The sequence below is a fragment of the Pestalotiopsis fici genome (genome assembly GCF_000516985.1).
Source record: "Pestalotiopsis fici W106-1 unplaced genomic scaffold PFICI_Scf_1, whole genome shotgun sequence".
Lineage (NCBI taxonomy): Eukaryota > Fungi > Ascomycota > Sordariomycetes > Amphisphaeriales > Sporocadaceae > Pestalotiopsis > Pestalotiopsis fici.
In genome coordinates this window covers 5392882-5409325 of record NW_006917091.1, presented here as the reverse complement: position 1 = coordinate 5409325, position 16444 = coordinate 5392882, and the positions used below count along the sequence as shown (strand labels likewise).

The window sequence follows — 16444 nt, the reverse complement described above, 5'->3', positions numbered from 1 at the left end:
TTGCATTGCTCATGCCATCGCGCAAGACCCGTTTGTTAATCCATTGCCAAGAGCATTGAAAAGCAATGTCTATGAGTACAGGTTACATAACGACAACACATGGCTCCCCAAATGCATCAACAGATACCCGCTGTACTGGTAACATCTCAACCTATTAGCTCACCCCGCGCGGAGTTCAACTCGTGCCGCCGGAGCGACCCCTCACCCTCTGCCCCTGTCAGTCGAGGTCCGCCAAAGACACTGGTGCGGGTATCTCCCAGCCAGGATTTAGGGCGCCCTAGCCTAACGGTAGGTACTACAACAACCTTCTACAGTGGAACAAAGAGAGCTATACTCTCTGTATTCAACAGAATGACAGCCTCAATCCTACCAAGTCAATTTGACCATCTCGCGTCAACAAGTCGCCTTCCCAAAACAGCAGTCTCATGATCGCAATTGGGGTGATCGCGACTCTTCTTGAAAGTAACTTTTTTCAGGCCCAATTGAAACGGCGTTCCTAGGCGTATAGCCAAGTATATATGTAGTTATGTATGCAGTCGTGCCAATGCCAAGTTTGCTTTTGCACTAACCACCCGACAGCATGGAACAACTAACAAAGTGATCAGACCAGGATGCCATATTTGAATGAACATAACGCAAATCACGTCAGTCCTTGCTGTTAAAGATTCCCTCTCATCCCTCTCTGAAGCGTTTTCTCTCTCCCATCCTAACGACTTACCGTCCAACCCATCTTTATAAGTCTTCACACCAGCAATCAGAAGATCATCCCCCAAAGTCATGGCGCAGCAAGAATTTAAAACAAGTGAGCCGGGCAACTATGGCCCCTCACAGACAGTTCTGCTCTTGCTTCTTGACTATCAAAACGCCGTCGTCAACTACAAATGATTAAGGATGAAAAGGTGCAGCAAAGCCTGATTGATTCAGTCAAGGAGCTTCTGGTCACAGCGCGCAAGCACAGTGTCCCCATCATCGACTGTCTCATCGATACTAGCATCGATCCTCCACCTACGAGCAAGATTTGTGAGCAATTGTTCGTAGTTCGCCAAGTCAGGCTTGGAGCTTCACCCTGCCTTATCCTAGAAGTAACACGGAGCTTGCACTGGTGAGCAATCCGGCCGCAGGCGGCTATGAGAGCGTCTCGTTGAGGCACCTGAGGCCCAGGTCTGCGTTTGTAAATAAAAGTCTTTTGCCTCCCCTACAAAATAAACTAGGCGCCAAGTCCCTGATTCTTGGTGTCATCGCGACTAGTGGCGCCGTAATTAGCACCGCAATGCAGGCCATTGATGAGGGCTTTGTTGTCACGGTCGTAAGGGATGCCATCTGGGATCCCGATGAGCAGGTCAACCGGATTCTCCTGTATGTTCTGCTTCCTGGCTCAGGATATGTAGTATCCACTGCAGACGCTGTTGGGTTCATGCAAAACACGTACAAGTTCTAAATGGATATGGGTGAAAAGTGCATTCTAGATTTGTCGATCACCCCTAGACCAAATAAATCGAGACACACAGTACCTAACCTTAGTGCTGAGCTATTTTATAAAGATTGACCTTATCAACCGGATATTACAAACATGCATCGCATCTCATTCACATGGGTATATCTAATGTAATCTTTGTACTCTTGATTTGTGGCAGAATGGTCTAGACTCCCAACTGACCCTGAACCCTGAAAGAAGCCCTGACAACCCGCCGCGAAGGATGCACTGAGCCCTGACCCACATCGACCCGAAGCCACTTCACCACCTGCGAATATCTTCCCGTTTACATTCTGACCGGACAAAGCTAAGCTTCTACAGCGAATGCAGCCTTTTATGCCTTTTGTATGTTCGCCTATCATAACAGCTGAGAATCCGCACTTTGACTGTATCATGGGAGCGTGTGCAAAGTATTGCATGCAGGGTTCCCTGTAAGCAAGCTGACTGCTCCGCCACTTTCATGTCACGTGGCTTTTTTACGACCTTAATCACCATTGCCAGGCCCATGCATGTCAGCCTGACACATAAGGCAGCAGTCAAACATTGGCTCCCTCCGAGGCCCAAAGGTCAAAGAGCTCACCAGCACAAAGCCATTTGAGTCGGGTACTGTTTTACCACACGCCAGAGTGGTGATGTTCGAATGAGAGATTCACCCCGCGAAACATGGATAGAGCTCTTGTACATCTGCCCCCGGCCCCGCCAAATCCAGCGAGAATTGCCTTGGCATCGGCTGCAGCTAGCGAAATATTGGAACCTGCCAAGAATGCTGTGGCAGAAGATCTCTTCTATCGGTACAATGCAATAGACAAGGCAAAGGGTGCGATCCGGTTGTTGATCCTAAAAGGAGGCAGCGGGAATGACATCAAGTGCGAATTAGTTCATACAACGATTGACCGAAACATCATCCCCTACGAAGCAGTCTCATATACATGGGGCCCAGAATTTGCTGCTGAGTCAATTAACGTTTGCGGCAGAAGACTACCGGTCACCTTCCATCTGAGTCGGATATTGCGAGATCTACGCCATGCAGATGAAGATCGTGTTCTTTGGGTTGACGCCGTCTGCATCAACCAGCAAGATGCTACGGAAAAGGGACTACAAGTTGCACAGATGAAGGATATATTCAGGTCCGCAAAATGCGTCTTGCTTTGCATATGTCGATCAACAGACTACACTGATTTGCTCATGGACTCCTTGGCCAAATTGGAAAGCAACCTTTGCGATACCCAATCCTACGACAGCCAAGATTTGAATACTTCTTGGCGTGATGTACAAAAAGCCATAGCATCTCAACATGTGGAGCCTCTTTCAAGGCATTCTGAAGCATCACTGGAGAGACAGTTGAAGGCGTTGGCATCTTTACAACGTCAGGGTCTCGAATATATTCTCAACTCACCTTGGTTTCTCAGGGTGTGGATTTTGCAAGAAGTTGCAAATGGGTCCAGCGCATCCGTATATTGTGGTAGGAAATATGTTTCTGCGGCCACGTTCGCAGTCAGCCCCCGGCTTCTCAACGCTGAAATCCCACTTGGACAGGATGGCATCGTTGCTGAAGTTCTCAGCATTATGCCAGGACCATTGAGAAGAGATCCCTTCCAGGAGCTGTACCCCTTGCTACAGAGATTTCGCGGTTCTCATGCCACGGTGGAATGCGACAGGATATTTGCGCTTTTTGGTATTTGTCAAGACGTGCACATCGACACACGTCTGCTGCCAGATTATCAGAAATCAGAAAAGGATGTCATTCGTGACACGATATCATATATATGTCGTGTCGAGGTCGCAAATAGTCCTTTTGACTCGATATCTGATTTCCTGGAGAAATTAGATCATCTCGACAACCTTGTACTTTCAGAATTATTGTTCTCGACAGATCATATAAATGCCTCATCTCTTCTACGTCATCGCAAAGGATTCGTAACAGCCACACAAGAATTATTAGATCTGGCGAGTACCAATACTATGATTGGAGAAGGTGTAATGGCACTCCTCCTTCAGCAGCACAATGCGGACACGGTTCTTTCAGGTTGGGAGGCATGGGATTCATTACGCTTCGCTGCAAAGAACGGACATGATGCCCTTGCCGAATTCATGGTGGAAAGGATTACAGATATCGACAGCCTCAATGACAGTCTATCCGTAATGAAAACTCGTTTATTCCTGGCTGCGGAAAATGGCGAAACCACTCTGGTCAACTTGCTACTGGCCAAAGGGGCAAATATAGAAGGCAATGGACACTACGAAGGCTGGAATCACCGGTGCGCTTCACCAATCACAGGTGCCGCGCGGTTCGGCCATACCACCGTCGTCCAGATTCTTATTGACAATGGTGCCGATACGAACTCTGTAGGGTTAAACGGAGTCACACCGTTATTGAACGCTACGACGGGCGGACATGAAGACATTGTCAGCCTCCTTTTGAACAAGGGGGTGAATCTGTTAGCTACAGGACACATTGGGAAACATACGCCACTTCAAATAGCAGCCAAAACTGGACAAGAAGCTATCGTTCGGCTTCTCCTCGCACACGGCGCTCCTGCCGACGGGCGCAGCGACAATACACTTTCAAGGTCCAACGAAGCGCCGTTGATGATCGCAGCCCGTTACTGTCGTCCGTCCATTCTAAGGATGCTCTTCGAGGCAGGAGCCTATGCAACCCAAAGTGATCTCTATGATATGATGGATGCGGCAGCAAATTATTTCAGGCGTAGCGATTTCAGTTCACTTGGATGCGACCGAATTAAACGGCACGATCAAGAAGTTGTTGTTCAGATTCTATTGGAGAAGGGTGCAAAACCTAACTATACTTTGATCCACAGACTCTCATCCACCCCTGGGACTATTGCTCAGCTTCTCGTTAAGCATATTGCGATCAACGGGGAATCTCCTTACACGATTGAGTGTCATGGTCGCGTACAACAACGTTGTTCTACCACCACGCCATTGATATACGCAACACGAGCCGGAAGTACGCACATGGTGAAGCTCTTAATAGAGAATGGAGCCAACCTCGAAACTGGAAATTCTGAAGGCCGAACACCACTTTCATTGGCAGCAGGAAAGGGAGATAGGGATATTGTTGAGATATTACTCGATGCGGGTGCCGATGCTGAAGCTGTAGATGACAACGGACAGACGCCTCTGTCCAGAGCTCGCTCTACGAGTGTATATGGCTTTTTGGTGGAAAGATGTGCTCGTAGAAAGGGGCACATGCTGGTTGATCAAAAGGTTTGCAGCGGGCATAAGGCTTGAAATGTATCAAGTAGGTAACATGTCGTACTGACGTAGTCAGTACCCACCGCAGATCACCTGCTTGGGTATATAGTCGCTCTTCAGCACCTCTCTTTTGTAGACTAGAGATCAACTCAGACAACTTTCAATGCTTCCTCGATCATCCCGTCTTCAGTTCTCCCTTCACACATCGGCTCAGGTGAGAGTTTGATATCTCCGCAGACCGTCCTGTGCAATGCCGAAATTGCTGCTGGGTCTTTGGCTTTCAGCACGCCTGCTGCCCAGAAGTCGATACTATTGCTGACCCAACAGGCCAGAGGTTCCCTGGACCGGTTTTTACATTCCGCCAGAAGTACTGACTGGGGGACAATAATTGGCACGAACGGGAGTTTGGATTCGCAATTTGGGACTTTTAGGTCCTTGTTCTCAAGAAAGAAGTCGGGATCGAACTTTTACGACCCAGTCGGTGAGGGCAATGACTTACCCCTGGCGAAGTTCAGTATCTCGAAAGATTCGATTGTGAGCGCACAGCAGGTTTTGGTACCCTCCGTGGCGTGACTCATACATGTAAGGATTCTGCTTGAAATCGTTGAAGTTCTATTGAGGTCGAACCGTGATGGAATAGCGGGTTATGTATTCTGAAGTACCGTAGACTATGTTACTTGTCGTACTGACGTACTCAGACATCTTTCAATGCTCCCTCGATCATCTCGTCTTCAGTTCCCCCTTCACATATCGGCAGAGGTGAGATTACCACTTAGATCTATGTATACACAACAAGAGTAGCGTGATAAACAATCCTGGTATCTTTAGATATTGAACATGGATCAGAATTAGACCTTATCCACTGAATGCACCTCTTTACTTTCTGTACCTTGAACCATGCGTAACTGGCAATAAGTGATAACCGCAAGGATGACTTACGATTTTGAAATATTTGAAACATGATTATGTCATATCTAGGTCATTATGTGAGGATAATTGGTCCCTGGTCGCGCCCTCTGTCTGAAGGCAAGGCTATGGCTCAGAAACATCTGCATCCGTAGTGTGGATGATCTCTGATCAGCGAAGCCTCGCGGCTTTCTCTTGGCACCAGAGGGCGTGACCAGGGACCCCATAGGGAAGAAAGCGTGCATGCGATGCCCACAGGAAGATGGGGGAGGACGCGCATTATTGTATGTAGTGCGACCGTTATGCTGCGACCTTTGTGATCTGCCAGTTCAATAAGGATGATGTTCTGGACAAAGGATCTAGTATTAAGCTGCCTAAGAATAACCAGCCATGCATTGTCAGGATTGGGTGACATTCCAGAATCCTCCTTTGCGATGTGCTGTTTGTGGCAATCAATTACAGGCCGCGTGCGTCGAAGGCGGGATGTTCGGAGTGGCGCAGATCAGACCGACAGTGCACGATTCACCGAAAACATTGGGCTTGCCTCTTCACCTCATACATCGAGAATTTCGACATTGTTGTCCGCACGAACGAGTTCAGTAAGGAGTTTGATCTACAATGCACTCTGGTAGGTGGTCTTATAGATTAGGAAAATCTCTCAAAAGGCACATTACGGTCGGGCTAAGGGTCACAGTTGTCAATACAGCGCTTTCGCCTGAGTGATTGGGGAGAAAGCCTGGGCTTGGCAGGGTCAAGCCGTTTGCAACGGTGACACAAAAAGAATCTCGCGCGACAAGATGTCCAATCTGTGCTGACATTGACTCTCAATCACCTGCGTTTGCTGTTCAGCCAAGCCGACGTTGTCAGCGGCCACTATGCTTTACAAGATGGAGTCGACAACAATGTCGATACAGACTTGATCGCATCCTCACACGGCATGACTGTCTTTCGTGGATCTTTCGAAAAGTTCCGCAGGCGGCTCAAGAGTAACCAGAAACAAAAGTCGGTATGGATGGTGACCAGATGGTCCATCTACGATCAAGCAAAGTTCGAAACACTGGTGACTAACATCACCAAGCTGCGGGTTTAAACAAACATTTCAAACATTGACCTCGAATACACTACTCTAGTGCATCTGGAGCGTCATATTGACTCCCGGAGCCACAGCCTTGGTTATGCGCACCCACTAAAGCGCGGTCGCAATTTCTTCCATTTCTGCCCGACAGGAGAATGTTGAGAGAGATTTGGTCACCGCCTGCGCTGAGAACAAATACTACTATCCCTGGGTAGGCGCTTTGTGACCTGGTCTAGTTTTCCGCGACGAGCGCTCAGGGTTGTTTTACCAGGCAGATCTGAGACCTCGTGGTGGCACGCAGCAGCAATTGGGAAAGTGATGACGAATGGGTAGGAGGGAGACAGCACGGACTAAAAAGACGAAAACAGAAACATACAGCACAAAGAATTTCTGCTGTATCGGTGGTTAGATCGGTGACCACGAACGAATCTCCGGGTATTACATGTTTCTATTACTTTGCCCTCTGAACACACTCTTGTATTGATCCCTTCTAGATAAAAATCTCAGACGCTTTTCACCGCAAGGCTTTTTGAATCCTGTATTCTTACGACTAGTGTTGAGGGTGCGCAATGGCAACTAGCCGATGAAAGGAGATGCAAACAGATGGGAAACCCCCAACACTGCCGAATCGCTCACTAAACTGGGCAGTTTGACTAACTGTCCTACAAAGCAGGCAAAGGTTCACCTGAGTAACCACAGAGAAGACGATCAACCACTCTTGGCAGGCATCCATCTACGCGTTCTTGACAACGATTGACGGACAGGATAACAAAGATAATAGAAATGAATACTCCTCCAAGCACAGATTGGAGCCGCTGATAAAAACTCGTCCATCTCATCTTTCTTATACTAATTCGGATCGATCACTCGATCGATTGCTCGATTTATTGCTCATACTATAGGCTTGTGTTGTCCCATCGAACGGCATGTCGTCCTGCTCCCGAAGGGCCGACCAGCCGGCATCCTGTCCATCTGTTCGATTCATCACCTTTGAGCTGTAGAATGTCGTCTTGACAATGGCAGGCGTCACTTGTGACGGGCTCTTTTGGCTGAAGCGATTCTCCAATAGACGAGGGACGTATGGGGCACCAGCGACGATGAAGCCCATCATGAACTCGATGGTTCTGTCAGAGCTTGGTTAGCCAGTCTGACGAGACCATGCGCGCAAACAGATATGACGCATCTATACGAGCACTTACGTCCAATTCCCAATGTCCATAAAAACCCAGGTCGTGTCTTCGGTCGTCAGTAGCTGAAGACCGTAGTAAAATCGAACAATGGCTGCGGCGGTGGCACTAAACAGGTTTGTTAGTAGTGCTCAATTGAGGTGAGGATCCTTTATTGACTAACAAGACACCAATCGCGAACACGGAGCTAGCCAAAAGCTTTTTCTTCAATGGCAATTGAAGCTTGGAGATGCCGAACAAAGGTATGATCAGAACCGAGGCATCGGAAGCGATATTAAGCGCACCGCCTGCAGACATGCAGGTGACCACTGAAATACAGCGACCCTCAATCATAGGGTGCCATATCTTCTCGCGTGGGGTACAACCAAAGATGAAAGCCAATCCCAAGGCGACATAGAGCAAAAGGTTGGCCCAGATCAGAACGACGATGATCCGGTGAAATGGACTTCTACGATCATGCGCGAAGAATATCGACTTGACCTGGTGCAACATGACATATTTGATCGGAAACATGGTCGTGCAATACATGATCTCGGCGATATTTTCGTACTGAAGTCACCGTATTTTTAGCTCTATGTCAAAACAAATAGTTTGGGTAAAGATTGATAAGCTTACGTAGAGCGTGTCGAAGAGACGCGACAATGAAATATCCCACTGCAGAATAAACTATCAGTACCATGCTTTTTTTCTCTTTTTTTCTCTGCCAGGCTATCATGGCTGGTCAAGCTCATGCTCCACAGGCTAAAACCAAACAAAGCCGGCTGGGTAGCGTGGTCGCTTACCAGATGCGTACCGTCACCACCATACAAGGAAACAATCATTAACATTGATTCCAGTACTATGAATGCTGCCTGTACACTGTTGTTAGGACAAGGATACACTTTGCAAGCCAAATCAGAGTGCGTTTGGCGTACAGTGGCAAACAGAAGAACCCCTTTGGAAAGTCAGTTTTAATTAACCTAAAAGTCCAAGATAAACTCACAATCTTCTGAGTTGAAGTATCCTATCTTGTATCGAACGAATACACGTATCGGAACAAATATTGCAACAATCGCTAATGCGACGGAGGATACTACGACTCGAGTGGTTGCGCGCGAATCCGGGTTCACGAGGTTGGACTCAAAACCCGGAGGCGCCTCCATGGCAGGTGTATTGTCGAAGTCCATACTGAATGCCTCACGAAATCTCGTAGAATGATACCGTATTGTCAAGGTAATGTGAGAGGGTTACGATACGCCCCCGCGTCCTAGACGATTAAAGGACTTGAGCACTATTGAAGAGGACGTTGTGCGACGAACCAGAGAAACTACAATATAAGAAACATCGATGGTGGGAAGGAACGAGTGGTGAGACGTGAGAGGTGTGCTCACCAAGATCGAACATCCCATGGCCCCGGAAATGAGCAGGTGCATCGTTGGAGGGGCAAAGGGGGCAGGCAGGACGGATATATCTGCAGAGGCACAGGCGGCCCAGCCTCATGCAAATGCGGACATTGTAAACCGGTCAGCAATTTAATAGCGCAGTAAAACGCACCAATGAAGCAAGATATGCAGTTACACAGGAATGCAGGAGGTTATATTGGATTATGAAATAGGTAGGCAGCGTTGTGAGGCAAATCCCAAATGCATGGATCCCGATCCTTGCCGTGTCATAGTAACTTGGTTGGATATGCATGCCTGAAAGCAGCTTTGGCAGGGCTTGCATCCTTGTTGTGTAGCTTGAACATGCCGACCGGAAGCAATGAACTTTCGGCTGTCTCAGCCTTACGCGTGACAAATTGAAAAAAGCAAAATGATAGCCCCCAGTCATATTTGGTTATCTAGGCGGACTTTTGTTGCCGGTCGTAAGTCACATTACCAGTATGACGAATCTGATACATTCGTTATGGCTGCAGTTGGTCTACGGGACAACTAATACCGTCAACAACTTGGCGGTGGCAGCAAAGATGTTGGCCTCAAGGGTCACAGATCAGGATGCAGATTGGCAAATTGCGTGTGTCGATGGGATCCAACGGCCTAGTGGCTGCAAGTTGATCCATGACTGTAACCTTGAAGCATATGAAGTAAGCACTAAGCATGCAACTGGCGTACGGAAGGATCCCGGCTTGCTCGGCCCGCCCGGCTGTCCACTCTGTACGGATCGTATGCAGCCGAGAACGACTGAAAGCTTAGTACGTACGTGGGTAACCTTGCACGACGATGGGTCGTTAGGTAGTTGGGGGCGGCGGCAGTTTCGTTGCAGACCACAATCAGACATAACGATGCGATACTTTGGAGGTACTTCTGTCAAGAGCTGTCGAGTATTACTTGAACGGCGACCAACGGTCTCCAAGGATTAAGCACCGCGTTCCACTTCTTGCACCAATCGAGATACGATCTCAAGCGCCGAGGGCTGCTAATGTGTGCGGGTCGGTTGTGTGTATGCACCTTCTTAGGTATGCATTATAGATGTTGGTTTGCAGAGTTCGGTACGCGCCCTAGTCTTGGATCCGGCGCGATTTACCTTGTGCTCTTCCTTATTCTGTGCTATGTGCAAGTAGACACCGGCCCGTATTCCTATCCTGGAATGCTGTAAAGGTTCTGGTTAATGTAGCAGCTGGTTTTGCTGGTATGGCAAAAGATCCTCCATGCCCGCCGGGGGGGGGGAAGGTACTTTGCATTGTGGGTGCGCCAAACGCAAAAAGCAATGTGTTGATGATGCATTCGAAATTACCTAGGTAATTAGCTTGTTGTGGGGGCCACGGCGGTAGGTAGGTATGTTTTTGGCACCGTTTTGCGCGATTACAAGGATGCCTACCTTGCATTGTAGCTATTTGGGAACCAAGGCCGGATTGCGCTGGCGAGTGTTCGGTACGCTACAGCCAAGAGCTGCCGGCACGGGCCGTACATAGGATCCGTAACGATTGCAGATTACTTACTTACGCTGATCTAGTCATTTTGAAGAAAGCGCTCGCATCCGGTGTGAGGGGCTACAGCATAGGGCTCGGGGAACATGTCATTTTCGGATCTGACCTCTGTCGTTCGATTTCATCACACCAACTCCGCACATGCATACCTATTTCTGAGAGATATGCCCATTTCTAGCAAATATAATGCCGGGTCACGTAGCCGATGAAAGATCACATGCAGATCACCTCTCGGTACGTCAGCGTATATGTTGGGACTAACAAAGTGAGGCTGCATCATACATGTAGTAAAAGTGTTGGATAAAATCAATTACGACGATGACGATCTGTTGTGCCTAAAGAGTAGACTATAACGCTACATACAATCTGATGTACCTAAGACCCGGTAGGCATGTCTTCATACGAAGTTAGCGGTATCAGACCCCCCAAGACTTTAACCAGGATTCTAGCAATTCTTTCTCCAGAGATTTGAGCTCCACCCCGGAGACCGCTTGGGTGTGTTCAGTGGCAAGTTGAAGAGAATCTGTGCCACTACCAAGTAGCTCGTAGAATCCCAACAGCCGAAGAGCAGGCAATCGTGTCACGTCAGGACTGCCGGAGTTGGAGATCTTTCGGAGCCTATCAACCCATTCCGGCAGCGGTACAACTTCCTTGACGTCTGTAGAGTGGCGAATTAAGTCAACCAGCAAGCTCCAGGATTGCGGCTCAGAGGCAATATTGTAGACTTGTGGCTCGTCCACAGCGGCGCGGAGGGCGATGGACTGCAAGATTGTGGCGACAATATCGACCGGTACCCAATCTATTGGTGCTACGGGGCTGGGAAAGCACCCAAGTGTCTTCGAAGTCTGAACAATGGCGGATATCCAGGGCTGATCGGCCCAGGTTGTGGCATCAGGTTTGGATGAGCCGCCAACCTGCCCAATGCGAACGACAGATACGGGAGTGCCAGTCTTGCGATTGGCTGCGACCAGTATCTGTTCGGCAGCCAATTTAGACTGGCCGTAGCCCGTGTTCATTGCAGCTAGGGGGTCCGCTACTGGCTTTTCAGGAACTACGGATGTGAGGGCCATGTTTTCTACAGAAGACGTTGAGCTGACGAAGATGATTCTGATCCTGTTGTTACTAGAAGTAGACAACTCGACCAGATCTCTCGTGGCTTGCAAGAATGGCTCGAAGGAGCGAATTCCGATCTCAAAATCAAGACGCCAGGAGTTGTAAACAATGGAATCGATGGTGTTTGCAATCAGCTCCCATTGGTCTTGACCAAGGCCGAGGCGCGGTGCACCAAGCTCGACCTTAAGAAAAGTAACCTTGCTCGAAAGTGCCTCATAGTCAAGACCGAACCCGCTCAGGGACTTCTCCTGTCTTACTTGTGCATCATCGTTTCGGTTGAGGCAGTAAACTCGAGATACCTCGGGGTTCTTCATCAAGGTCGACAGAAGATACGAGCCTACATAACCAGTTGAGCCGATTATGGCCACACTTGAGCCTTGCACAGTCTTGGGATCAATGGCAGATGTTGGTCTTTGAGGAAGCTTCTCCACATGTCGTGCCACTGTCTCGCTCACAGCTAGCGCGCGGGCGGTCTCTGAGTTGGTCTCGGGGACGGTACCGTTGTTCAGAAAGTCTAACAGTACATCCGAGAGAGCTACAAGTGTTGAGTTTTGAAAGATTGTGCGCGGTGATATCCAATCGATGGAGGAGGAAGTCAGCTTCGCCAGGTTGTGCTTTAGGTTGCCCGTGATCTCAAGTGTCTGTATGGAATCGAGCCCGTGGGCGAAGAAATCCTCATCTTCCCCGAAAGACAATGCTGCAGCAAAGGAAGACGCAAAGATTTGTCGCAAGAAGCCAATGATTTTGTATCTTTCGTAGACAGTCTTTGTCACGTTTGTTCCACTCAAATCCACCGAGACGAAGTTCTGCTCGAGCGACGAGGTAGAATACAAATGCTCGATCTCCTGCTCGTAAGCAGTCTCAGTCAATTTGCGGACGATGGTTCCTTTGCCAGTCCTGGCAAACGGCTTATCGGATACGGCACAGAAAACCATGCCTTTACCAACACGGCCCTGACCGGGGACGAGCTTGTTGGCTTCTTCGATACGCGGACGAAGTGATTCAATCAACTTCTTGCGCCCAGCTTCATCTAGGGCATCACGAGGCTCTACAAGAAGAGCTGACTGAGTACGTTTATTGCCAACGAGGAGAACCCCTTTGAGCAGACGGTCTCCTTGAACATGCTGCTCCAAGGGAATCGGATTGACTTTCTCTCCATTGGCGAATACCAAAATGTCGTCCCGACGACCGTAATACTTGAATAGATCTGGCTTCGTCGGATGCCGTGTAAATAGATCTTTTGTGAAGAAAGGACTTTCGCCGGGAATATTGTGGTAGACAGGGCACGAATCCTTTGTGGTCTCATCGGCAAGAATGACTAATTCAAACGTGTCGTCACCGTAGGGTCGCATTTCGTGCTTGAGGTTTGGGTTGAATTCATGGTACTGCCAATCCTCGGGACCCTTCTTTAGCTCAGGGAGAGGGAAGGTCTCGGTGGATCCGATGAAGATGAACATCTTGACAGCTATGGCAACCTGATCACCGACTGGGCCCGGCAGTGGAGCTCCAGCACAGGCCACGAACTCGAAGCTCTTCAGCAAGTCAAGGCCTTTCGGATCATGCAAGAGCTGTTCCAGAATAGCAGGCACAACCATGATTCCTCTGAGCTTCTGTTGTTGCGCAATCTGCGTGAGCAGCCCTGCATCCGGAGCCACATGCGCTGGTCCGAGCACAAGCGTCAAGTTGTTGAGGAGGGCATGATCTAACATTATTAGTCACAACAAGAAAAGATGCAAGTTCGTCATCGAACGTACCCATAAAGAAGACGAAGCCTCCGAGCTGTTCATTGTTAGCATTGGTCTCTATTGTGAGAATAGCACAACAAAACGTACATGGAAAAATGGCAATATGACATATAGGCGCCGATCATCTCCATCGAGAGTGAACACTGTTGAGTCTGATCTCTCTCGTCCATCTGGAACTGGGAGGTTATGATCATTGTCATGGGCGCCGATAGAACCATGGGTGATGGTGATTGGCTTGGGCAACCCTGAAAGTTGTCAGTCGCAATCGATTGACCAGTAGACAGCAGTCCTACCAGTTGATCCAGAAGAATGCAAGACCACAATCGGCTCATCTCTAGCTTGCTCAAAGCTCTTTTCGTAGGGATATCTAGCTGGATGACTATCGAGCATGGTTTGGAATGAAGGCACAGCATCAAAAACGAATGACGGTGCCAGATCCTGGAGGGGCTTGATCAAGGGAGCAAGCTCTGCAGCATACAACACTTTGGTGCTGCCAGTGCGCTCCATCAGATGCAAGGTAACCGAAGGCGGGTTTCTCGGTGAAGGAACCAGGAGCTGTCATCATCAGCAAACGCCATTGACAATTTCTTTTTTCTTTCTTTTTTTTTTGGTCTTTGGTGGGTTTTTTGCCTACCTTGTATCCAACTTTGATGGAGCCAAGTAGAGTTGTCGGGCCGCGAAGATCAGAGAGTCCAATGTATGTAATGGTCTCAAAGCTCTCACTTCGGCCGAACTTTTCGTCAAGCCAACTGGCCATGAAATCGACGCAGCGCGAAAGATCTGCCACAGTCACATCTTGAAACCCGTCCTTGACATCAGCCGATTTGGGTATGGCAGCGTAGACTCTCTTGGGATCCGTCTCAGCCAATTCGTCCAGGACTTGAGGAACGAGCCGGCGTCCGTAAGCTGTTGCTTTTTGAGCCATGTTTACGGGAATCCCGGAATCTTCAGTGTTTTGAAATTTGGAACGAGAGATCAACAAGACCTTTGACTCAATCGGTAAGGGAAGCTGGAGAGTGTGGACAAGAACTGAATAACACGTGCGACAGATCGTCTCGGTAGTCAGTGTGTTGTTATACGATTCCAAGTCCTTGTGAAACTCAGAGCCAAGAAGAGATGCGTTGACCCTGTCAAGTCCTGGCTGTATCACTATATGTGGGCGTCCGCGTTCCGGGTTGTTTTCTGTTCCAGATGAGAGGGGCTGCACTGGTACGTACATAGTAAACCTCCACCGGACTCGAGACTACGTAGATACGGCTGAGCCTGATGCTTTTGGGAGATACTTGTGCCACCATGTAGGACAGTGGCACAGATACCATCATCCCTTTTTAGACACTCCGCGGCAGGCTGAGCGGTACTTGGTGAATGAGAGAGTCCTTGCATGGTGTGGGCCAAGTGGAAAGGTGTGCAGGCGTACGGTTGCAACGTGCACAGAGAATGCACCAGGTAGAATAAGTGGACAGGTTCTGACCAAGATGTGACACATGTGAGTAAACGCAACAACTTTCTTTTTTTATTTCTGGTACTTGCGTACTGTGTATCTGGCGCGTTAAGCGACTAAACGGAGAGGTACACTTCCCAAGCACCAGGCACAAGGCTCGGGGTATCTTGAAGGCCTAGGTCGGCTTTGGTCGGCTGTTTAGTAGCCGCCAGCCCCACTAGAGGCATCTAGGCTAGGTAGCTGATGCTTTATGTTCATTTTGGCCCTGTTCAGGACCCCTAACACGTAGTACCGCATATGCGTAGCCCCAGTTCAACTGTTCATTACTGCATTCGCACTTCTCTCCTTTTTCGGACCAACATAAACGATGCTTGCCTTGTGGGGGGCGGGGGCGGGAGCTGGGGGCGGATCATAGGTGGACAACGATACCAGCATGCTCTAGTGTAGGCTTACGCAGCAGGTACCGAGTATGTACCTCTCTGTCAGTGGCTGGAGGCTTTTCGCCTATCTTTCCCTCTCCCCAATTGAATGTCTTGATTGGAGGTCAGGTTTACAGGCATCCAAGCATATCCATGACGAAAAGTAATGCCATATTCTGGACCGGTTCAGCATCCCTCATAGCATCATGAAATTGTCAAAGTCGTAAGACCATGAGGTTTGAAGAGACACGGAAGTTGTAAGCATGAGACTGAACTCATGATGCACCTCGGTACCGTTGTGAGTCGGGATTGGACGCCATGTTCTCGTAGTCCACGAAACTCGCACATCTTCTTTTTGTACCTGTCTAATCATATCATTCAGGTTCGGTGTGTGCCGCATAGAGACTCTCCAAGAGGGACAAGTGCTATGGGCAATAGCATAATACACTAACTTAGGTATTTCGGAAAAGTGCGTCATAAATTCGCTGAGATAGGAGCTGAGCCGCACGTACATAACTGTCAGATGGTGGGTTATGGTTCCCATACACTGGGGTGTGCTTGAGCACACGGATCAACCCCATGATGTTCAGATAGATGTACGGGACCTCACGGGGATTAGCGGAGGCCACCCAAATAAGTGCGCAACTCGTCAAAGCTAAGAGTCGCAGAACATAGATCAATACATCACACAATTGACACCCATATCAGACCAGTTTAAACTCCAATAGGAAAGCACCACCTTGATCAACAATAACATTTCGGTCCTTATGCCCCACTAAGGACCTACAATAATACACGCGCGCACACACACAGACACACGTGTATATATATATCACACAGACTTGTGTGTATTTCTGGTGTGATTTCACAATAAACAATCGATCACCTGGTTATTCCATCGCTTCTCGGCTCTTCAGATCTAGGAGATTTCACCGTGAACACTTCGAAATTTTGCCGGTGATG

The 16444-nt window shown here is 48.7% G+C and overlaps 4 protein-coding genes across 4 annotated transcripts; 2 read left to right on the top strand and 2 right to left on the bottom strand.

Annotated features, from left to right (window-relative positions):
* Positions 1–881: 881 nt before the first annotated feature.
* On the top strand, positions 882–1438 carry PFICI_01592 (uncharacterized protein; the record flags this gene model as incomplete). The annotated part of the gene is made up of 2 exons (XM_007830173.1): positions 882–1020; positions 1212–1438. The coding sequence occupies 2 exons, from the start codon at positions 882–884 to the stop codon at positions 1436–1438; spliced, it is 366 nt and encodes a 121-aa protein (XP_007828364.1).
* A 699-nt stretch (positions 1439–2137) lies between these two features.
* PFICI_01591 (uncharacterized protein) lies at positions 2138–4726 on the top strand (the record flags this gene model as incomplete). Its single annotated transcript, XM_007830172.1, has 1 exon — positions 2138–4726. One exon carries the CDS (start codon positions 2138–2140, stop codon positions 4724–4726), a length of 2589 nt encoding a protein of 862 aa, XP_007828363.1.
* Positions 4727–7515: 2789 nt separating this feature from the next.
* PFICI_01590 (uncharacterized protein) lies at positions 7516–9024 on the bottom strand (the record flags this gene model as incomplete). Its single annotated transcript, XM_007830171.1, has 7 exons — positions 7516–7795; positions 7871–7966; positions 8022–8407; positions 8474–8512; positions 8641–8709; positions 8773–8792; positions 8841–9024. The coding sequence occupies 7 exons, from the start codon at positions 9022–9024 to the stop codon at positions 7516–7518; spliced, it is 1074 nt and encodes a 357-aa protein (XP_007828362.1).
* A 2155-nt stretch (positions 9025–11179) lies between these two features.
* PFICI_01589 (uncharacterized protein) lies at positions 11180–14546 on the bottom strand (the record flags this gene model as incomplete). The annotated part of the gene is made up of 4 exons (XM_007830170.1): positions 11180–13578; positions 13705–13866; positions 13915–14176; positions 14256–14546. 4 exons carry the CDS (start codon positions 14544–14546, stop codon positions 11180–11182), a joined length of 3114 nt encoding a protein of 1037 aa, XP_007828361.1.
* Positions 14547–16444: the final 1898 nt, after the last annotated feature.